We start from the raw sequence: 24,128 nt of genomic DNA on the forward strand, positions 1-24,128 counted from the left end.
ATTGAGTCAGAGAGGAGCAAAACAAGTGCAGGCATATTAATAGCTTATATTCTAGCAGCTGTTGATCCTTTTTATTTCATTCTTTTTTCTTTCAACCATGTTAATCCAACTCCCTCAGACCTACGAACTACTTTAGTTTTACTCAATCTATTATAGCAGCTTGCATCAAGTAATTTAGTTCTCTGTTTTATATACTAAATCAATCTCACTAATTTCATTTTTTTTAACACATTTATAGAATTACAAGATGGATCATTCGAGTTCTGCCTCTGCCAGTGCAAGTAATAGTGCCACTGCTGCTACCAATGCTTCTGATGTTAATGAATTACTAGATAAACCCTTATGGAAATATGTTACCAAAATAGATGCTATAGTGGGAGGAGGAGGAAATTTATCTTGGATGTGCAACTTTTGTAAAAAAGATTTTAAAAGTTCATATACTAGAGTGAGGGCTCATTTGTTGAAACTATCAGGCAAAGGAATTGGGAAATGCTTAATGGTGCAAAATAGAGATGTGATAGAGATGGAGAAATTAGAAAAAGAAGCTGACCAGAGAAAGCAATCCAATGCACCCAGAAATGTACCTTTACCTCCTAGCTCTTCCACGTGCCCAAAAAAAAGAAAAATTGCAGGTTCTCTTGAGATGGCATTTAATGTTGGGGAGCGAGAAGAATTAAATTACCTGATTGCTAGAATGTTTTATTCAGCAGGATTGCCATTCAATTTGGCAAAGAACCCTTACTTCCAAGCTTCGTATACTTATGCAGCAAATCATAATATTGGAGGTTATTTGCCACCGGGATATAACTCACTGCGAACCACTCTGTTGCAAAAGGAGAAAGAAAATATTGATAAGTTGTGTGAACCTATTCGAGAGGCTTGGACTCATAAAGGGGTGAGTATTGTAAGTGATGGGTGGAGTGATTCACAAAGGAGGCCACTCATTAATTTCATGGCAGTATCTGATGGTAAAGCAATGTTTTTAAAATCAGTTGATTGCTCGGGGGAGATTAAGGATAAGAATTTCATTTTCAGGTTGTTTGTTTGAACTTTTGTATTCTATTTAAGTGTTTATTTGCTCAAGGGAGACTAATGATAAAAATTGCATTTTCAGGTTGCTAAAAGAAGTTATTCAAGAAGTATGAGAGGCGAATGTGGTTCAAGTAATCACAGATAATGCTGCAAATTGTAAGGGAGCAGGGCAATTGATTGAGCAGGAATTCCCATCTATTACCTGGACACCGTGTGTCGTTCACACATTGAATTTGGCTGTGAAAAATATTTGTGCTGCAAAGAATGTTGAGAGCAATCAAATAACGTATGAGGAATGCAGCTGGATTTCTGATATTGTAGGTGATGTTGCTGCAATAAAGCATTTCATTATGAATCATTCTATGAGATTGGCCATCTTTAATGAGTTTGTGAGTTTGAAGTTGCTTTCTATTGCTGATACTCGTTTTGCTTCAATGATTGTGATGCTGAAGAGGTTCAAATTAATAAAGAGTGGTCTCCAAAATATGGCGATAAGTGAAAAATGGAATATTTATAGAGATGATAATCTTGGGAGAGCCAGACATGTGAAGGAAAAATTATTGGATGATTGTTTTTGGGATTCAGTTGATTACATACTTGCCTTCACTGCTCCTATTTATGATATGATCAGAGCTTGTGACACTGATAGAGCTTGTCTTCACTTGATATATGATATGTGGGATGCAATGATTGTGAAAGTGAAGAAAGCTATATACCATAAAGAGGGGAGGAGGATGGAAGATAGCTCCTCTTTTTATGATGTGGTGCATCGCATTCTTATGGATCGTTGGACAAAAAACTCAACTCCACTACACTGTTTGGCACATGCTTTGAATCCCAAGTAAGTTTTTAAATATGATTTAGTTTAAAATTAATACTCCTCTTGATATAATTTGACAACTTGTTGATTTTTTTTGCTTCTCTTTTAGATACTATAGTCAACAATGGCTTCAGGAAGATTCTAGTCGAGTTCCTCCACACATGGATTTAGAGCTTACTCAAGAGCGACAAAAATGTTTAAGGAGATTCTTTCCTAGCATGGAGGACCGAAGCCGGATTAGTTTGGAGTATGCAGATTTTATTAGCAATAGTGGAACCTTTGGCGATTTTGATGCCATCAATACTCAATACACTATGGATCCGAAATCTTGGTGGCTACTTTATGGTACCTTTACACCGATGCTTCAAAAAATAGCATTGAGACTTGTGCAACAACCCTCCTCTTCATCATGTGCTGAACGCAATTGGAGTACTTATTCTTTTGTGCATTCCATCAAGAGGAATAAAATCACTCCAAAACGTGCTGAAGACTTGGTTTATGTGCATAGCAATCTTCGACTCTTATCAAGAAAGACTCCTAATTATGCACAAGGAGCAAATCAAATGTGGGATATTGCTGGAGATACATTTGATTCACTTGATGATATTGGAGATATTCAATTTGCTAGCCTTTCACTTGATGAGCCAGAGATAGAGGCCATGATTATTCAAGATGGAGATGAAAATAATTGAACTGTGTGTAATCATAAGTAAAATAATTTTTCTATTTTCTACACTCTACACTCTTGGGATGTTCTATTTTTTTTTTAATATTTATGTTATGAAATTTAAATATTTGATTGGTTATATGACTTATTATGGACTCTTATATGTATTAAATATAAATTATATTATATATATTAAATATTTTATTTAATATTAAAACGTGTCCCAACGTGTCGGAATTTAACATTTTTTAGAATTAACGTATCGGCGTGTCGTGTCGTATCTCGTGTCCCGTGTCCATGTCCGTGCATCGTTGATTAGAAGTTCTAAGCATAGTGGACAATCTACATCAGTCTAGACATAACTCTCTAGTGATTTGAGAGTAAACCAGGATAAATGTTTGTGTTTAATCTTCTAAACCCTTATCTCTTTTAATTTCTGCTTTTGATTCACTGTTTGCTGCGTTTGTAACTTTGATCTGAATATGATTTTGGGTTAGAAATGGTTTAGTCTCTATTCTTGATTATTTTCTTGTTAAAGGGGCTTGAGAAATTAAGTTTGTTGCAAAAGAAGTAATCGCAATTCAACCCCATCTTGTGGTGTAAAACCATTCTTATTTTACATATTGGACATCAAATGCCATTATAATGATACGAGCATACATTCTGGATATTTTTCACTTAATTAACAAAGGCTAATAATGGAAATAATTTAAAAATCTCACGTGGTTAACTATTTGATAACTTACCTCCTGAGTATAGGTAACAAAATTATTGGGTTAACCCATTTAACCCGTCATATATAACAGATTGGATTCGATTGTCAACTCATTGCCCTGTTTAAGTCCATCTTGCATAAATGCAAGTTAAAATGGGTGGGTTGACCGGCTGTTTTTTCGTTTTTTAAGAAGGGTTTTATAATTTTCATTCAACATGAGAATTAAAATCTTCCTACACACTCTTTGATTTTCATGTTGACATGGATCCTACACATAATTTTTTTCTAACATATGGATCTCATATGCTTTTTATCTCTACAACATAAAATTTCAATTCTGATGTAACTTCAGAATTATAAAACCTTTTTTTTTTTTTGATAACATTATAAAACCCTTTTAATAAACATTAGTCATTGACCCCGTTACAACTCTCAATCTTCATTTGATACCGTTTACTTCTCCATTCAGCACAAGCTTTTAGGCTGGTTGATAGGGAGGAAATGAATTGCCCGTTTTGCCACCTTTGTGTTAATGGTGTTAATTTTACTCACGGCAGAATTGATTTTTAGAGCCTAAAAGGTTTACCGAACACACAGGGTTACTGTATAAAATTATTTTGCATGCAGCAATCGTAATTTTTGGTTGAAATAAACAGGCACTGGAAATACTTTTGTAGTAAATGTTAAGCCACACCACTGACTTTTTGACTACGGGAGCCTTAATTTAATAATTAATTACTAATTCATCCTTCAACCAAAATATATCACCATCTGCCTCTGTTTACGTAAAATATCCGGGTATGCAGGGGATACCCGGGTATAATTTGAAAATTTTACCCTACCCGGGTAGTCAAGGGGATACCCAGGTATTGTTCGTAATCTGAAAAAATGCTTGAATTATTTACCCGGGTAGGGAGGGGGATACCCCAGTATTGTTCGTAATCTGAAAAAATGCTTGAATTATTTACCCGGGTAGGGAGGGGATACCCGGGTAATCTGGAAAACACTAAAACAAAAAAAGGCTGCTAAGTCTACTCCAAAAAAAAAAAAAAAAATCCTAAAAACTTTGTTCCCTGATCGTTTTTATTAATTTTCTTTTCTTTACATTTTATTGTTTTTCATTTTTTATTTCAACATCAAGTACGTAGTCTTCTCTAGGACAGAGAAAGTCGCTAGTATTTTCTGGACTGGATATAAAGTATAAAGAAAATTAATTCTTACTTGCAATTAGTGGCAATTGCAGCCAACCCATCAATGCTGAATCCATCACAACTCAAAAGGGAAAGAGCTTTGAAATTGGAAAAAGAAAGCATTGTACCACTCTTTGCAAACCAATGAAACCGAGCTTCTATCCTTTCGTGATTTCAACATGCCAAGAACTCGTTCTAACACCTCATCTCGAAAAGCCGAAGCTCGGTTCAAGTTGTTTGATTCTATAGATTCATTCTTTCTCTTACACTACATTTCCAATCCATAAGCTCCCAAAAAAAGGAAATTATAAAAAAAAAACTTTAAACAGTGACTTTCTCTTTTTTAATTATTTCTGTCAACATAAAGTCTGTACCCAAGTATCCCCTTCCCTACCTGGGTATCCCCTTTACTTACTCGGATAAATATTCAACATATATAAGAAACAGATTTATTTCGCGAACTATACCCGAGTAGGGAGGGGAATACCCGGGTATCTTAATGGTCAACGGTCAAACAGGAGCATATTGGTGTTATGTTTGTTAAAAATGTTAAATTTTTGAAATAATTTATAAACGTGGACAAAATGATAATTTTTTACTAATGAAATATTACAATGGTCAAAAAGCCCCACACCACTAGATAAGGAAAGTGTGGGGATGATAAAAATATTTAGAATTTTTTTTAAAGCATCACCTTCACTTTTGATTACTTAAATTAATCCATTTTATATTATAAATAATTTATGATTAGTACCGTATTAAGAAAATTTTAAAAAAATTATAATTTTTTGGTAGATTAAAAAAAATATAATTAATATCTTATTAAGAAAAATCAAAAAAATATTTTTTGTGTAAAAAATAAGTAAAACCAAGCATGCGATGACTTGTATATTTAGTGGTGGAATTTTTTTTTTTAACCTTTTATGATAAAGTAATTTCTTTTTAAATTTTATATGAAAACCATTTCTTCATAAACAAAATTTCTAAACTTAAATTAAACTTATTTAAGAATTTTGTTAACTTTTTACAATAACATAAAAGTGATTTCAATTTTAATCATTAAAAGGTTTAATATTTTTTTTTATAAAGTAGGAGATAAACACCCATGTAAGTGGATGAACCTCAATTTTTCTCTTGTTCTTTTATAGCTCCACCTGATTCTTCACTAGCATGTGTGTGTAGGAGTTATCTCTTGGTCGTAAGAGAAACATTAATCCTTTAATTATCTAATATTGTAAGAGAGAATTTTATTTTCTAAACACGTATAAAAATATATGAGCCCATCTGGAACCATGTGAGAAAAAAATAAAGAAAAAAAAATTAGACCCTACATATATATATATATATATATATATATATATATATATATATAGGGAAAAGTTATACTTACAACTTATTTTTCTTTACAACCTCTTACAATTAATATCTTAACCGTTGATTTCTGTCAATCAACGAAAAATAGGTTATAAATATAATCTCTCCCATATATATATAAATAATTTTATCTCCGCAACGTAAAAATTTCAAACCCTAATTAAAATGAGTAACATGGTGAATTATGAAAAAAAAAAAACAAAAAGCAGTGTGCGCGACAAAGTGGCACCTTACAATGATTTTTTTTTTTTTTTGTTAGCACCTTACAGTGATTTACTTAAAAGATTTTGTGTCTTTTTCTCTTTTTGGGGGCAAATTTTCCAGTACATTGAGGACCGTACGTGCCAAAAAATCAAAAAAATGTAACAAAGAGACGTTATATGGTACTACACTACTACCAGCCTCTGTATCGTCGTCACAGTTGCACCTAGCGGTCCACTCCTAGCAAAATAATTCTCCTTGAATTAGCATAATCAAATCGACCAATAAACACTCGTATTTCAAGCTTCCCCAATCATATTCACCACATAACCAAATCGTCGTTCAATTGTTTCGAAACGTCACAAATCATAAAAGCTATAAATCATTCTCGCGGTTCCATCCCATCCCAACACATCAAATATTTGCATAAAAAAAGAGAGAGTTTTATTGTAGCCTAGGGGTTAGGATAGCCCCGGTGACTCATTGGAATCATGGGTTGCAACACCTCAAGACTTGATCGGCTTCCAGCGGTGGCTTTATGCCGTGACCGTTGCAAATTCCTCGACGAAGCACTCCGCCAAAGCTACGCCCTCGCTGATGCTCACGTGACACACATGGAATCCCTCAAAACACTTGGCCCCGCTCTCCTCTGTTTCTTCGATCAATTTGAAGATTCCGGCGAAACCAACGAAATCAAACCCCACCTCTCGAAATCACCACCCCTTCACTCTCCCTCCTCTTCTTCCTCAAGTTCCAACTCAGATGTACATGTCCTTTTGCATTCTGAATCAGAAGTCGAGGACACAGATAAAGAATTCCAATTGCTCACTCAAAGTCGTTATGATTATCTCAACTACGACACTGCATTACCAGCTACTGATAATGTGGCTTTCATGAATTACGTGGAGCCTCTTTACACTCCCTTTTCTCCGCCGAAGCCGCCGCCGTTACCGCCTCCTCATAACAGCTCAGCCTGGGATTTCTTTAACTTCTTTGAGCCGTACGAGAGATACCAAGTGCCGTACAATCCGAGTGGTAAGACTGACGCAACGGAGGAGAAGGAAAAGGGAAAGGCCATCATCACTCAGAAAAATGATGGTGTTGGTGTACATGGGTCTAAATCTACTGTAGGAGAAAGTAAGGTGAATGAGGAAGAAAATGGAGAAGCCAAGAATAAAAAGGCTGATTCGAAGGAAAAGAATTCAGTTTCAGAGAAAGAGCCACCGAAGTCAGAGGAATGCAGCAATAGCAACTCTGAGAAAGTGAAATCAGCGAAAGGTTTGTCTGACGCAGTGAAAGAGATTCAGACTCTATTTGAGAGGGCATCAAATTCGGGAAACCCAATTTTGGAAATGCTGGACGTTGGGAAACTCCGTTACCATCGAAAAATTGACTTCAATCAAGGTAAGCACAGCACGGGTGTGTTGGCCACTGTTCACCAATCAACAGTGTTGTCTTTTCATATTTTAATTTTAGAAAAAATTTATTCCATTAACGATTGAAATTTTTTGGATCAGTTTCATGCAAGATGATGCATGTGTTCACTCCGTCAATTCCCTCAAATCTTCTGTCAATTAAATGCATGGAATCCTCATTGCTTGGACGGAGAATGCGATCTGGGTATCAAGGAGTTTATAAAGACAAGGGCCTCAGCTACTCGAATCTCAGCTCTACTCTGAAGAAGCTGTGTATGTGGGAGAAGAAGCTGTATAACGAAGTGAAGGTATAATATACAAATTGTTAGTTAGTTTGTCTTTTTAAAATTTGGTAAAATAAAAAAGATAAAAATTATATTTACAAACTTTATGTTTATAAACTAAATTATCTATTTCCGGGATTAGACTTTGTTAGAAATGTATTTCCGTAAATATATTAATTGAGTTTATAAACGAAAAATTTGTAAGTATAATCTATCCCAATAAAAAATATATATCTTTTACAGTTGAAGATTCCTAATGTGTGTTTTTTTTGTCAGGCTGAGGAGAAATTGCGCATACTTCATCAAAAGAAGTGTAGGCAGTTGAGACGTATGAATAAAAGTGGTGCCGATGCAGACAAAGTTGACTCTGTTCAAACTTTCATTGGGATTTTAGTTACAAAAATGAAAATTTCTATCCAAGTAGTTCACAAGATATCTAATATGATAAGCAAGTTGAGGGAAGAGGAGTTATGGCCGCAGATCAACAGGTTTATTCTCATGTAAGTCATAATTAAAGTTTCTTTAACTAAATCCATTCCAAATTGTTTGAACCTCTGTAGTTGACAGGTGCAGCCATGACCTTAAATCTTAATTTGCTATAGTTGACCTTTTTATAAAAAGGTTGAAAAAGGACAGCTATGATTTAGTATTTTTACATTTGATGCTGTGATCTTGTCTTTTAGTCTACTGCATAGAGTGCTTATACTATGCCAACAACCATGGACAGTGAGCAAGAGGAAGTGATTATCATATCCGTAGGAATGATCATTAAGCAAGAGCAAGAAATTCAATGACACCCTGATGATTATTGCATTAGAAGCATATCAAACTACTGTATCAAACTACTTGAACCAGTTAATTAGATAATAATAACGAATATTCCAATTTCCAAGTGATTGAACCTCCTCTGTGCTTCTTAATATTCAAGTTTAATTAATCATATAATTTCTTTTGAAGGTTCTAATGAACATTAATACATCTATTTTTTCTTCCTTAAAGGCATCTAACCTATTGTTATTTTCTTTTTCTTTTTCTCCCTTTTCCCCCTCCACTTGCTAATGACTATCCATTTGTGGAAAAGGTTTTTTGGAATGTGGAAAGATATGCAAGAATGTTACAGACGCCAGTATCAAGAAATTGCTGAAGCCAGAACTTTAGATGCCTCTTCGTTAAACAAAAAGCTTGGCAATTCTCATCTTGATGCAGCAATAAAACTCAAATCTGAGGTGCAAAACTGGAATTTAAGCTTCTCAGATTGGATTCACGCTCAGAAGTCACATGTGAAAGCCTTGAATGGTTGGCTAGTAAGATGTCTATTGTATGAACCTGAAGAAATACCAGATGATTCAACCCCCTTCTCTCCTGGCAAGATTGGTGCACCACCTGTGTTCGTAATCTGTAACAAATGGTCACGGGCAGTGGATAATCTCTCAGAGAAGAATGTAATTGAAGCCGTAAATGGATTTATGGTCAGAGTGAATGAGCTCTTGGAAAGGCATATTTTAGACCATCAGCAAAAAATAACATTGGACAAGGAATTAGAGAGAAAAGTGAAAATCTTGGAGAAGCAAGAGCAAAAGATGCACAAAGTGGTGCAGGCTAGGGAGAGAAAGATGGTTCCAGATGCCAGAGAAGAGAAGGAAGCCCTGTTACGAGGGGATGCTGTGCATCATGGTGATATTGTTGATACTATTAGCCTACAATCAGGTCTGCAACAGATCTTTGTTGCCATGGAAAGGTTCACTGCCACCACTGCTTACTTATATGAAGAACTTAGCCAACAAATTAAGCAAGAGGATCATGTTTTGGGTGAGTACAAAAATTAAAACTTTTTAAATTCGATGATTCTCGTAGGATTGAAGTTATCTCTTAAAATTTTCCGAATCTAAATTAGTGTACAGAATCTCATAAATTTTCTCCAAAGAAAATACATGTTTACTTAATTTACTAATAAAGCATTTGAAACCATAATTATATTTTGATTATGTTAAATTATGTATTATTGTTTCTGGATGAGTAGCCAGACACCAGACTAACTATTCCGCATGACAGCCGAAAATGAAATGCTGTCTTAACTACCATCACAATGTAATTAGAGGTGTGAAATGTAAGGAAATTAAAAGAAGAGAAAAAATTTACTAAAAAAGAAAAAGAAAAGGGGAAAGAAAAGGATTGAGCGACGATGCTTCCTTTCCATTCATTCATAAAAGATCATTTCACTCTCACAAAAAGGTGGAACTCACTTTAAAATTTTTTCCATCCATTCTCTCTCCAATGATTTATTTTTTTCTCTCACTTAAAATGACACAACTTTGTGTCCTTCAAAATGATACACACTTTTTCCTTCGTAAAAATTTAAAATGTACTATATTTTATTAGGGAAATATAGCTATGTTGTTGCTGGAAAAAAAAACTTATGTAGTAACACATAGAAAAGATAGGATATGCGGGTGGATTTTGATTTTGATTTTTTTTAAAAATGAGTTAGTCCCATTTTTTGTGTGTCTGTTACAAAAAAAAATATATATATATATATATGCAATGACTATAGAAAAAAATGCAGCCATTCCATTTCTTTAGAGGAGGATATTTTGGGTTAATTTTATGTTAATTGGGATTGGATCTTAAAAAGTAGAGTAAACATCCTTTTTAGTCCCTGGCAATTTCCACGAAGGTCTTTTCAGTCCCTGGCAATAAAAAAAGGACAAATTGGTCCCTGAAATAACAAAAAAAAGGGTCACGTTCGTCCTTCTGTCAACTCCACTGTGATGGCCCAACTAACGGTGCCCATGTGGCACGTTAGTGTGATGACGCGACTTGGACGCCTGCCACCGTGGAAGAGCAAACGACGACGTTTTCTTCCAAATAGGTACATAGCTTTCCAAAGTACCACACGACGTCGTTTCTTGGTTGAGAAAACTCAGCACCAACACTGGAAGTTACCGTAGTGAGTCGTTTTTATTGCACTTAAGTTTTTGCATATTATTGGAACCCCATTGTTGACCTCCGAAGCTTCATTGAACGGTGAGGTTTGTCAAAGACCGTGGTTTCTGGTAAGACAATCGAGTGTGGACAGTGAAGGTTGTCGAAAGGTTAGTTCTCTGGTGGTTAAGGGAAGTTCGAGTGTGGGTGTTGTCTTACATGCACTAAGGTACGTGTTGTCAGAAATTCTTCCATATTTGTGGTCCCCCCTCACTACATGTTGTGTATTCTTTGTTGGATATGGTCCCCCATGTGCGGTCCATTGTCTGTTTATATGGTTAGGGTTTACAAACAATATACCATTTTATGTCTGTGGTCCCGGTTTGTATAGTTTATTGGCATTTTTTAGTGCTTTGTGGACCCTGATGTTAGTCCCTGTAGTGCATGCATATTTTGTAAAGGTGAATTTTTTTTGCAATTTACTGACTTGTATGGTTACACGGTAGTGTTGAGTCTGTGGTCCCAGTTTGTATAGGATTATTGGCATAGAGAAATTGCTTTGCGAACCCTGATGTTAGTACCTGTACTGCATGAATTTTTTGTAAATGTAATTTTTTTTTTTTGCAATTTACTGCCCTGTGTGCACCTGCATCTGTGGAAGGCAATGATGGGCAGTGGCGGACCCATGAATTTTATTGAGAGGGGGCGAAAAATAAAAATACTTCTTCATAAATAAAAGTACTTCAAATACAATTCAGACCTAATATGCAAAAAATTGAAAGAAATCTATTACAGAAATTAAGATCACTTCACTTAACTCTTACTCTACGTGTTTTCATATTGTTAAACTCATCTATAATTGAATCCGTGCTAAAACTCAAAACAATTTCTTTTTCAATGTATGTAATTAAAGAATCATCAAGAAATTGGTCTTCCATTCTATTTCGAAGCCTGGTCTTGATTATCTTCATAGCTGAGAAAGATCTTTCAGTAGTTGCTGTAGAAACTGGAAGAGTGAGTACAAGTCTAATCACTCTATCAATAAGAGGGTAAATAATAGACTTTCCAGTTCTTTCTTTCCCTTGACATAATTCTGATGTAGTTGATAAATTAATCAAATCTGGATGTTTAGGAATGTCAAGCTCAAAATGTTGTCACTCCATCTTCAAATGCAATTTTTCCTGTTCTGTGAAATCTCTAGAATAAAATTTATCAACAAGTTTGCAAATATCATCACTATTAAATAACTTGTACCTGTTTCTTGGATCTAAAGCCATGCTCAAAGCAAGTAATTCTATAGTCATTGAACCTGCTATTTAATTCTTTCAATTGATAATCAATTGTAGCACAAAAGACATTTACCCTATAAATTTTTTCTACTAATCACCTTGTTCATTTCGAGCACGACCTCGCCTTCCAATATATTTTGCACTCATATCTGGAATGTCAATGTCATGTTTTATGCAAAATTCTTGAACATGAACCAAGAAAGCTTCCCAACCTGTCTCTCTTAATTTCTGAAGTAACTCTTTTGTAGTTGAAACCAGATGTAAAGCATTTGAAATATCTTGAGACATTCGTTGCAAAGCTTGACAAAGGACATCAGTAATACCCATAATTTCTTTCATAAGGTGCAATATGATGATAAAATCAAAAGATGTCAATGATGAGTATGCATTATCTGCATCTCCACGATGTGATGTTGTCTTTCCTTCATTAGAAATATTATCAAGAACTTCACATGTGGCTTTAAACATTTTAAACAAACTGCATATTGAATTGTAATGAGAACTCCAACGAGTAGCTCCAGCTCGATGTAAAGTACCAATCTGATTAAGACCAACTTTTGATTCGAGTTCATCAATAGCAATCATTCTTGCAATTTCACTTGCTTGGGCAGCCCTTAACTCATCATTACGTTTACAAGAAGAAGTAACAATATTAATTATGAAGTTTAATTTTTCAAAAAATTGATGAACATGTTTTACCTCATGAGAAGCAGCAACCAAGGCAAGTTGAAGGCGATGAGCGAAACAATGGACATAATAAGCAGTTGGACACTCAGCGCAAATTAAAGCCTGCAATCCATTACATTCACCTCGCATATTGCTAGCTCCATCATAGCCTTGTCCTCGAATATTTTGAACGTCAAGATTATGGTGACAAAGAGTGTTGAATATTCCTTGTTTCAAAGTCTTAGCACTTGTATCTTCCACATGTACAAGACCAAAAAACCTTTCCCGTATAAAACCATCTTTATCTATGAATCGCAAAACAATAGCCATATACTCTTTTCTAGATACATCACTAGCTTCATCAACAATAAGACAAAACTTGGCATTGGAAATTTCTTCTCGTATTGTGTCCTTTATCTTTTGAGAGAAAACATGAAGAATTTCCTTTTGAATTTTTGGAGAACTATATGATGCATTTTGAGGAGCTTTTTCTAAAACAACTGCTGCAACTCCTTGATTATAAGAAGCTAAAAACTTTATCATCTCAAGAAAATTACCCTGATTAAGTGAGTTTTCATTTTCAGCATGACCTCTAAAAGCACATCCTTGAAGAGCAAGCCATCTTGTCACGTCCATAGAAACTTGTAGTCTCAAACGATTAGTTGCAATCTCCTGAGTAGTAAGTTTTTCAACCAATATCTCAATATGTTGAGATTGGTTCATAAGATCACAACTTGAACTCACAACATTTTTATGCATTGAGATAGCATTTTTCCCAACATGGCGTAGAAAAGCACAATTTTCTCCTTCATTAACCTTTTTCCAATTTCTAAATCCCTCAACAACAAATGTATTAAGTCCAACACGACCACTACCACCTGGTTTACTAAATAAATAACAAGGCAAACAAAATGCAGCATCTTTACTTGGAGAATACTCTAACCAAGATGGAAACAAATCAAACCAAGAAGAGCAAAAATGACGTCGATTCCTCTCTGGCCCAGAAAAAGGATAATTTTGAAGATTGCATTGAAATGGACCAAGTTTAAGATAAGCACGTCGAATTTCATCTTGTTGATTTATAGGATATTTCCATATTGGAGGGCGTAGTGCAGGATCTCTTTCCAGTGAAGCAAAATCAACTTTAACTACCTCTTTATTTTCAATTCTAGGAAGCTTTGAAGAAGGAGTTTCAATATTTGACAATGCAACATTAGGAGTAGAAGAGGGCAAAGACTCACTATTCTTTCTCTTAAAATAAACATCAATAGTAGCACTCTTTCCCATAATAAATACCTACAATCTTTCATGTATTAAATATAAAATAAAATCATAGTCAGCAAATTTCAAACTATAAAAAATAAAATAAAATAGAACAATTGTTTGATAGTAAGGAAACGTGCAATAAAATAAAATAGACTCACCAATACCCACCCAAAAAAATAAAATAAACAATAAAAAGAACAACAAGTGCTTGAACTCACCAGTACCCAATAAAAAAAACGCAGCTCAGCCATTAACTAATTATAAAAAAATGCAGATTTCAAATAAAAACACTCACTCATACGTTTAACTTTCAGCATAGCCATTAACTAATTATAAAAAAAAACGTTCAGCATAGCCACCCTCACTTTCAGCATCTTAAGTTCTTAACTTAAGCATAGCCATTAACTAATTATAAAAAAACGCAAATTTCAAATTAAATGGGTTTCGACTTTCGAGACAATCAGACAATACAATCAAATAGAAATAGAGATACAGATAGAGAACTTCATAAAAAAAAAAAAAAATAGAGATAGAAAAAGACCTCTGAGGAGATTTAATGGCTTTGGCCTTTGGGGTCGATGGGTTGCAGATGGGAAATAGGGTTTGTTAAAGTTAAGAGAGAGAAAAGTGGGTTGGGAAATAAAAATAAGAATAAAAAAAGATTGAGTGTAATATGATATTGATGGTGTTATGAAGAGTAATTTTATATTATAAAATTTTTAAAACAAATAATTTAATAATATTATTTAAATTTTATTTTTTATATATATATAATTTTTTTTTGAAATTTGGGGGGGCGGTGGCCCACCCTAGCCCCCTGATTCCGCCTCTGGTGATGGGGATGAGGATAATCTGCGTGAGTCATTTGGAAGTGGATCTGATCACATTTCCTCAGGTGATGAAGGTGATAGTGGAAACGGTGATGGGTTTTCTACTGACTCAGATGATAGTGTGGAGGATGAGCCATATAAGCCTTCTCCAGCAGGGTATGAAGAAGAAACCGAGAGTGAAGAGGAGTTAGAGTGTATAGGTAAGGGTACTGGAAAAAAAAGCAAAACAAGAAGAAAAAAAAGGTTGTTGAGGATGTGGCAGGGGAAGATGGAAGATACAATGATAGAGGAGGAGAAGCAAATGTCTTTTGAGGAGGGTGGGTATGGGTATAACTCTGAAGAGTTGAACACGCCTCCTTCAAGTGGTGCTGAGGAGGATGAAAAGGATGTTAATCCAAAGTTTAATGTGGATGAGGTGTTTGGTCATGTACACCTAGAGCTGGGGATGAAGTTTGTGAGTTTGCAAGACTTTAAAAATGTTGTCAAAGACTACAGTATTAGTCTAGGAAGACAATTCAAGTGGGTGAAGAATGACAAAGTCAGGGCCCGAGCGAAGTGTAGTAATGAAGAATGTGATTAGATGATTTATCTTGCTTGGAAAACCAAAATGGCAGCTTTCCAAGTCAAAACTTTTGATGACATCCACACTTGCTGCAGACTTTTCAGAAACAAGAGAGCAAGTAGGGAGTAGGTTGCAAATAAATTAGAAAAAAGGCTAATGACACAGCCGAACATGACAAGGGCTGAAGCATATGAACACATGAAAGAGGAGTACAAAGTTCATGTCCATTTGAAGAAAGTGACCAAGGCACTTCATATAGCCAAGGCCAAAATAGAAGGGTGTGAAAAAGAATAATATGCAAAATTGAGAGACTACTTAGGAGAGCTATTGAGAAGCAATCCAGGGTCTACATGTCAAATGCAAGTAATTCCACAACCTGATCCACAAGCCTCACCCATATTTTCTAAGTTGTACATTTGTTTTGATGCATGCAAGAGAGGGTTCAAAGCTGGCTGCAGGCCCCTAATTGGTCTGGATGGATGTTTCTTGAAAGGATATTATGGAGGTCAATTGTTAAGTGCAGTTGGGGAGGATGCCAACAAAAGCTTCTATGTCATAGGATATGCAGTTGTTGATAGTGAAACGAAAGAGAACTGGAAGTGATTTTTAACACTGTTACAGGAAGACATTGGCCCTCATTCAGTGTTTGGGTGGAATTTTATTTTTGACCAACAGAAGGTTTGTTTTGCCTATTTCAATTGAACTTGCTTCATTAGCCATGGTTTTATTTGTTTACTCTGTTTTTCCTTCACTGAATGTGATCCATTAGCCTTGGTTTTTTTGTTCTTTTGGTGTCTGTGTGTAGGGGTTGATTCCAGCACTTCAAGAGGTGATGCCTGGTGCACATCATCGTTTTTGTGTGTAACATGTCTGGAAGAACTTCATAAAGCAGTGGAAAGACAAGGCAATAAGAGGCATTGTCTGGGAGTGTTCAAGATGCACCACTGTCTCACAGTTCCAGAAGTCAATGGCACGGTTGAAAGGGATGAATGAGGTTGCATGGAAGTACTTGGATAACATTGATCCCTCAAGTTGGGTAAAAGCTTATTTCAGCCACTGGCCCAAATGTGATAATATCACAAACAACATGGCAAAGGTATAGAATGCCAAGATTGTTGGGTATAGGTCAAAACCAATAATCACTCTATTGGAGGAATTGAGGTGTTACATTATGAGGAGGATGGCTGCACATTAGAGGATTTCAGGAACTGTTCGGGGTAAAATTGCTCCTGCTCAACAAAAGAAACTTGATCAAATAAAGGTACTTAACAATTCATAGACACTAACTTGGACTGGAAATCTGCAGCAAGATATGTATGAAATCAGTAGGAGAGGTGATAGAGTTGGAGTGAATTTAACAACACATACATGTGCATGCAATGCATGGCAGTTGACTGGACTGCCATGTGAGCATGCTATAGCAGCCATTTGTCACAAAAATGAACCAGCTAAGAACTATGTCCATCAATGGCTTACAGTGGATGCATTGCATGCCACTTATGTACACACTTTAAACCCAGTGAATTCGGACAAGTATTGGCCTTCATCTGATGAACCCAAACCTCTTCCTCCAAAACTGAAAAGGCCAATTGGGCGTCCCAAGAAACATAGGAAGAAGGACCCAACTGAAGACCAAGGGAGCAGTACAAAGAAAGTCAAAAGGACATATGCAGCCAAGTGTCCTAAATGTGGTCAGACTGGACACTATGCAAAGAGTTGTAAGGGACCACCAACTTCCAAAAAAGGTAACAGTCAAGCAAGACCACAATCTTTGAGGTTTGGCTCGAACTCAGTAGATGAAATCTCATTAAGTCAAGGAGGCCCTTCAACAGTTGGTAGTTCTCAGCCACATGAAGGCAACCTGAGAGGATACATCCCACCTCCTTCAAATCCAGAACAAGCAAATGCAGTGTTGACTGAAGAGACAATGAATGCAGCAACCAATGGCACACGAAGAAGATTTTTGCACTTCATGACAACACCTGGTTTCAGGCCACCAAGGCCTTCCTCAAGAAAATGATCTGCTGTTGTAGAAGAGCATGGGAGTAGTGCATCAGCCAACTGACAAGGAGTGCATATAATGTGATTTTTTGTGTAAATTGTGGCCATTATGTTTTTGGAGGCCTTATATAGTCAATGTAATTTTTTGTGAATTCTGGCCATGTTGTATTTATATGGCCTTACTTTTGATTCCTGTCAGTTGACTTTCATTTGTAATGCACTACTGATCATGTGATCACTGAAGTATGTGTTTGGAAAAAAATATTTATGAAGTATGTGTTTGTTAACTGATCATGTGATCAGCCAAGTTTCCTATATGATGTAATGCACAGGTTGATGAATGTTGCAGCTGTTATGTGGCAGGGTTGATGAATGTCCTATTTGATGTCCATTTTAAGTTTTTTAACTGAGTTAGCTTGTTGTTGTTCGTAGACATGTATGATTTATCTGTTCTGTACCTTTCTTTCTCTACAATGTTGGACTGCACTTGTATTCTTCAATGATGTAGGTGCTATTTTGCTCTGGTCAGAGACTAATAAGGGCCCCGTGCATTTTGTAAGGGACCAATATGGTCCTCGAGTGTTGACTGTAATGACTTGTTTTTGCTACAAAATGTCTGTGTATACATTTGTGGATAAAATGTGTGCTTAGGTACTATGTCATGCCAAAATAGAAATGTGCATTCCATTGGTTGGTGGTCATTTAGCATTGCAGGTTTGTGCTGTGTTACTGGCAAAACCTTTTTCCATTACGCAGATCATGCCCAATTTTCTGGTTGCAGGGACCAATTAGGACCCCGACACTCATTGTCAGGAACCAAAACGGCCCTCGAATACTTTTTCCAGGGACCTAAATGGCCCTCATGTTTTGGCATGAGTACCAAATGTGCATAACAGTATGCAACTTCTGTATCAGCAATTTCATGATTTATGCATCTATATCTGTACATGGATGGTTTGTGATACAATGTAACAAATTTTTGGCCTTCAATCCATGCCTAACTATGCAATATACCATACTAACACAAACTTAGCATCCAGTACTGCAGTTGTTGATACATAAATATATGATGCCGTAATATATGGAGGAATACATTCAAGGCTTTTTTATAATAGGCCATATGATACTACACACAAACAGATTCGAACCAACACAGAATTTGTATAACAACAGGAAGGAATACTCATTACACATCGTTGAAGGAAAAATACATTGGGGTAACTTCTTTTGACTATTACCACACTAACAAAAAACATACACATGATGAACACACCTACACAAATAGCACCTAACACCCTAGTTCTCCTACCAACATTTCTAATTTGTTTGTCCATCCTATCTAACTCCTCCACCATCTTCAGGTATAGATCATTCAGTTTTCTTTCCTGCTCATTAAGCTTCATTCCTTGCTCAGTAATCTTCACATTTTGCTCTCTCATCATCATGTCCACATACCTCAACTTGAAATTAATTTCTGCAACATCCAACTCCACATTGTGAATTCTTGCTTCTTCCAGCTCCATGGTTTCATTACAGACGTCATCTACCCATCTAAAAAAATCACAAAAGGGCTTCTTCTCCTGCAAAAAAAAAAACCCACGGTTAGCAACTGTTCCAACTCAACAAAGGGGCAAATTACACATTGATACCTTGAAATTAGGACACCCAAGGAAAGTCATGTTTGGGTTCCTCTCAGTTTTGGAGGTATAGACAATACTTTGTCTCCCACGTTTGCACCTACGACCGGCGGTCCTTGTCATTGTTCTTCCCCCCATTGAAGTACTCCCACTAAATCCCCACATGCCAGAAGAAACACTCATCTTCTCCCACTCCCAGCAAATACGGTTGATGTCCTCTACTGTCGTCGAGTTTCAATCATCAACGTCCAAAGATTTTGGTGGCGTATTGCAGTTTAAGGTTTTGCTCTTCGATTTGGGCAATTTTTGTCTATTTAGGGTTCGATTGAAGGAATTTTGGGTATTTTCATATTTAGGGTTCATGACCAGAACAAGAAACAACGTCGTCCTCTCAATTTCACAAGTTGCAACCCATTTGCAATAAAACGTCGTCGTTTGCTCATCCACGCTGTCCAACGTCCCAACCGCGTCATCACACTAACGTGCCACATGGGCACCGTTAGTTGGGCCGTCTCGGTGGAGTTGACAGAAGGACGAACGTGGCCCCTTTTTTGTTATTTCAGGAACCAATTTGTCCATTTTTTATTGCTAGGGACTGAACAGGCTTTCGTGGAAATTGTGAGGGACTAAAAATGGTGTTTACTCTAAAAAGTATTAACTAATGTTTTGACGATCTTAACTTTATTTTTTTTTATTAAATTTTGGTGCTACCCAGTTCAAAGTAAATTAGGACTCGTTGACTAAACAATTATGGATTTGTGTTGGGTTGTACCCTTGATTTTTTGTTAATCTTGAACTAACCTTTTTTTTTTATAAACAATCATGAACTAACTTTATATAGATTGGTTTAGTATCGTATTTTTTTTAATTTAGATTAAATTTGAATAAACTCAATTATTATAAATATTTTCTTTTTAAAATACAAAATAATATTATTTTAATAAAATTATCTAATACAATATCAACCGGTCATATTGTCCAAATCTAATTTTAATATGAACTCAATTAAATTAAATTAATTTAGTTTTTATCTATATCCAAAATTAATCTAATTGTTGTATCATCATCATCCATATAATTAGGAGTATAAACGAGTCAGAAAAATTCTCATGGGCTAATTTATCTTCGGTCTAATCTTTTTCTAAAGCAATACATATTTAGACTCATTAAAAGACTTCTTTAAAAATTAGACCAATGAGTCAGTGACATATTTCAAAAGACATGATCTCTGAGCCTACGAGGTAATTGATATTTTTTAGTAAAATAATATCTTTTTATCTTTTCTAATTTTTCCTTTATCTTTTTTCTCTCTCTATTTTTCTTTCTAAATCAAAAGCTGACAAAGTTGGCAACTCCCCCGCCCTTCCTGTCAAAAAATGAACCAATTTGTCCTATCCCGTTTTTGAAATGTGCAAAGTAAAATTAAAAAAGAAAAAGGAAAAAATGAATGAGGAAGGATATTATAACAATCAAGTTGTGTTACTACCAATCGATCTCACCGTTAGATCGATTATGTTGATCCAACGGTTATATTTATTTCCATATTTGTATGGTTATGATTCCCCATATTTAAAGTGAAAGCATTAAATATGCGAAATCGTAACCATACAAAGGTGAAAATAAATATAAAATATTAAATTTGGGAAATCATGACCATACAAATATGGAAATAAATATAACCGTTGAATCAACATAATCGATCTAACGGTGAAATTGATTGGTAGTAACATTGGTAGTAACACAACTTGGTTGTTACAATATCCTTTCCCAAAATGAATTAGGCGATGCGAGTTAGGTGAATTGTAAAACATAACCCACCATGTCCCTTTGACCGGCAAGGCGAGACGAATCCACCTGTCGGCCGAACCCGTTTTACATATGGCTAAGGAATTATATGGCTCTAATATTTTTCATTTTGTTGAGTTAAATTATGTTTAAACTTTTTGCATCTTTGTCAATATTTTATTTTTTATTTCTATCTACTCAATTAAGTTGTCAATTTTAGATTTTGGCTAAATCAACTTCAACCTATAAAAAAAATAAAGTAACCATAAATTATAATTTATATAATCTTATATATAAGTTTTTTTTTGACCCTTTTGCTCTTCATTAATTAATTAATCACCATTTTGCTCCTTATTCAAAATTATCTATCAATCTGCCCCTCTTTAATCAATTAAATATTCAAGTTAATCGATTAAAGAGGAGCAGATATAATTTTGATAAGGGGTAAAATAGTTATTAATTAATAAATGAAGAGTAAAAAAATCAAAAAGCCTGATATATATTTAAAATTCCATAAATTTAATAGGTCAAACAAGAACTTACATTTTTTTAAAAATTTATAATTTAACTTAAATAATTCAAGTTAAATTTAAAATATTTTATATACGGGTAACGCACAGTCTTAACGCATCAGAGGAAAAATCAAGAGATGCACTTTGCCATTTTAGAGAGACAAAAATACCCCTTGGCGTTTGTAACGGACAAATCGCGTAAGAGAGAAGAGAGAGAGAGAGAGCAACAGGGAGGTTTTGTCAGTGCAGACAGAGAGAGAACGAGCGAGCGAGCCAGTGAGAGATAGAGAGAGAGAGTGAAGAATTCAATGAAGTAGAAAAGAAAGCTGCGCCACTTTTCATAAAAAAACCTCTCTCTCTCTCTCTCTCTCCAGCATTCACAAACACACGAGTGTGTTGTGTTTGAGGCCCATTTGCCTATTCCTGTTGTTTTTTTCTTCGTCACTCTTCTCTTCTATCTCTATGGTGTATGCTTCTGCTTCACACTAAGAGTTAGCGGGGTTGGCCTCACACTCACACAGTAATGGGCTGTTGCCAATCTCATTTTCCCAAACATTCCAATCCTCAACACAACGACTCTCATTATCACCACAACTTTGCCTCTTCCTCCAACGGCGCTGATAATAATGCCGGTGGCGACGTCCCGGCGTTCTCCGAGTTCTCATTGGCAGACCTCAAAGCCGCCACCAACGGTTTCGCTTCCGACCTCATCATCTCGGAGAGCGGTGAGAAAGCCCCCAATATAGTCTTCAAAGGTCGCCTCCAGAACCATAACCGTCGCTGGATTGCCGTTAAGAGCTTTTCTAAATTGGCATGGCCTGATCCCAAGCAATTCGCTGTACGGGTTCTTGCAGTTCTATCTGATTCCTTTGGCTTCAATGGTTTTGTTTTGTTTGGATTTACCTTTTTTGCTTTGCTTTTTCACAGGATGAAGCTTGGGGTGTTGGGCAATTAAGACACCAGAGGCTTGTCAATTTGATTGGTTATTGCTGTGATGGGGATGAGAGGCTCCTTGTTGCAGATTACATGCCCAATGACACTCTCGCCAAACATCTTTTCCACTGTATGTCTTTCTTCTTTGTCTTCTAATTACTAGTACTTTCTGTTTGCTGCTGCATTTTCTATCTTCTTTGCTACTTTCAGTGTTTGAACTAATACGTAGTCTTCTCTTTGACTTAAACATGTTGTTCCTTATATGTTCGTGGTGAAGGGTATTCGGAACCAGATTTTAGTTGGAACAATAATTGTGGCATGAAGAACATGCCTATTTCTGGAATTTATCTTTTTGGTTCTGATACATAAAGTATTTGACTAAAACTAGTTGATATTACTTGTGCGGGTACTTTTTACCCATATAGATGTAGATGTATGACCAAGGATGCATTTTTCGTTAACCATTTAGATGTTCTATTTAACCGTTTTATTCCTCTTTAATTGAGTTGCTCACACTAGTGCACAAAGCATCTGTTTCTTTACAATTTAGATTTTAGATGTCGAAACCATAGTCCACAGATTTCTATGTTGAAGCTGCTTTATTTATGAGCAAATATCTTTGCTTATCATTTTGAGTTCATTTGCATATGATAAAATTATCTTGCTCTGTAGCTTTGGCTTAGGAAATGTTATTTGTCGAACTGAAACATAATCTTCTTCTGTTTTTGTTTATTTATTTATTTATTTTGCTGTTTTTTTTTTTTTTTGCATTAATCCATTGAAACAGCAACTGTGTATCACTTGGGTCAACCCTGCATTATGTATAATATAGCTTTTTGCCTCACCTGTGACAGGGGAAAATCAGACAATTGAGTGGAACATGCGGTTAAGAGTTGCCCTATCCATCACCGAAGCATTAGATTATTGTAGCAACAAAGGTTATCCGTTGTACCATGACTTGAATGCTTACAGAGTTCTATTTGATGAGGTATTTAAGACAACCCTTTTTGTCCTACTTTTTTACATGTATATTTGTGAAACAAAAATCGATTGGTTCTTGATGTTTTTGCAGAATGGTGATCCGCGGCTTTCATGTTTTGGTTTGATCAAGAACAGCAGGGACGGGAAAAGTTATAGCACAAATCTTGCTTATACGCCTCCTGAGTATCTGAGAAATGGTTTCGTATTTTGTTCTTTCCTCATTATTCCCCCCTAAATTATTTAGTCATTTTCTGTGTCAGAATTTAATTAGAAATCTCATTTATTTACTTGAACTGAAAGTCTATAAAGTTGAGTTACCAAGGTAGAGTTCTTGTTGTCTGAAGCTGTAAGTCTCCAACAAATCACTGTGATGCTGGATACGATAAAGATATTTGAAAAGGGAATCCCTAGTGCGCTTCCTTGTATATGATGGTTGTTTTACAACTTCTGGTTACAGCTACTATATTTGTATTTTTGTAGGGAGGGTGACTCCAGAAAGTGTTATCTTCAGCTTTGGGACTGTGTTATTGGATCTTCTAAGTGGCAAGCACATCCCTCCAGGCCATGTAAGTATTCTCTAAAGCATTAATTAATTGTACAATATCTATTTTGGAATGATATGGTAATTTAACCAATTGTGACTGGCAGAATTATGGTAAGCAAAATGTATATCGTATCCTGTTCAGTCCTGGATAGACCGTATTGCTATACCGTAAGGTATGCGCTCAGAGATAGTGTATATCAAGTGTATACTAGGCTTACAGCCGAGGTCCCAATCACTGCGCACAAGCAATAGGCTTATAGCCAAGGGGTGGGTGTGTGCACAGTGTGGGCAGAAGTAATAAATGAGTTCTGAAATGTTACCTGGGGTTCTTAGGCTCTTATTTATAGGATTACCTTCCCAGGATTGTGCCTCTGAAATCCCCCCATTGTAGCTGGATTCCCTCTTTCTGTTGGGGTGTGATCCTTATCTCATATCCTTTTAATTGTTTGAGGTTGTTGAGATGTAACTGATTCAATATCCCTCTGGATATTTTACTAGGTAG

General features: G+C 35.7%; 4 protein-coding genes across 4 annotated transcripts; 3 read left to right on the plus strand and 1 right to left on the minus strand.

The window, feature by feature from the left end:
• Positions 1-247: 247 nt before the first annotated feature.
• On the plus strand, positions 248-2,544 carry LOC133315237 (uncharacterized). Its single transcript, XM_061516817.1, has 4 exons — positions 248-1,035; positions 1,085-1,139; positions 1,194-1,873; positions 1,962-2,544. The coding sequence occupies exons 1-4, from the start codon at positions 248-250 to the stop codon at positions 2,542-2,544; spliced, it is 2,106 nt and encodes a 701-aa protein (XP_061372801.1).
• Positions 2,545-6,490: 3,946 nt separating this feature from the next.
• On the plus strand, positions 6,491-9,524 carry LOC133315238 (protein ALTERED PHOSPHATE STARVATION RESPONSE 1-like). The gene is made up of 4 exons (XM_061516818.1): positions 6,491-7,403; positions 7,517-7,722; positions 7,975-8,198; positions 8,780-9,524. Exons 1-4 carry the CDS (start codon positions 6,491-6,493, stop codon positions 9,522-9,524), a joined length of 2,088 nt encoding a protein of 695 aa, XP_061372802.1.
• A 2,475-nt stretch (positions 9,525-11,999) lies between these two features.
• LOC133315239 (uncharacterized) lies at positions 12,000-13,862 on the minus strand. The gene is made up of 2 exons (XM_061516819.1): positions 12,609-13,862; positions 12,000-12,527 (listed from the first exon to the last, which is right to left on the minus strand). The coding sequence occupies exons 1-2, from the start codon at positions 13,860-13,862 to the stop codon at positions 12,000-12,002; spliced, it is 1,782 nt and encodes a 593-aa protein (XP_061372803.1).
• A 7,714-nt stretch (positions 13,863-21,576) lies between these two features.
• LOC133315241 (serine/threonine-protein kinase BSK1-like) lies at positions 21,577-23,778 on the plus strand. Its single transcript, XM_061516820.1, has 6 exons — positions 21,577-22,006; positions 22,096-22,231; positions 22,956-23,089; positions 23,174-23,279; positions 23,563-23,648; positions 23,731-23,778. Exons 1-6 carry the CDS (start codon positions 21,692-21,694, stop codon positions 23,776-23,778), a joined length of 825 nt encoding a protein of 274 aa, XP_061372804.1. The 5' UTR covers positions 21,577-21,691.
• Positions 23,779-24,128: the final 350 nt, after the last annotated feature.

This window comes from Gastrolobium bilobum, unplaced genomic scaffold (assembly GCF_033153095.1).
Source record: "Gastrolobium bilobum isolate Gb01-03AN ecotype WA unplaced genomic scaffold, APGP_CSIRO_Gbil_v1 utg5152, whole genome shotgun sequence".
NCBI classification, from domain to species: domain Eukaryota; kingdom Viridiplantae; phylum Streptophyta; class Magnoliopsida; order Fabales; family Fabaceae; genus Gastrolobium; species Gastrolobium bilobum.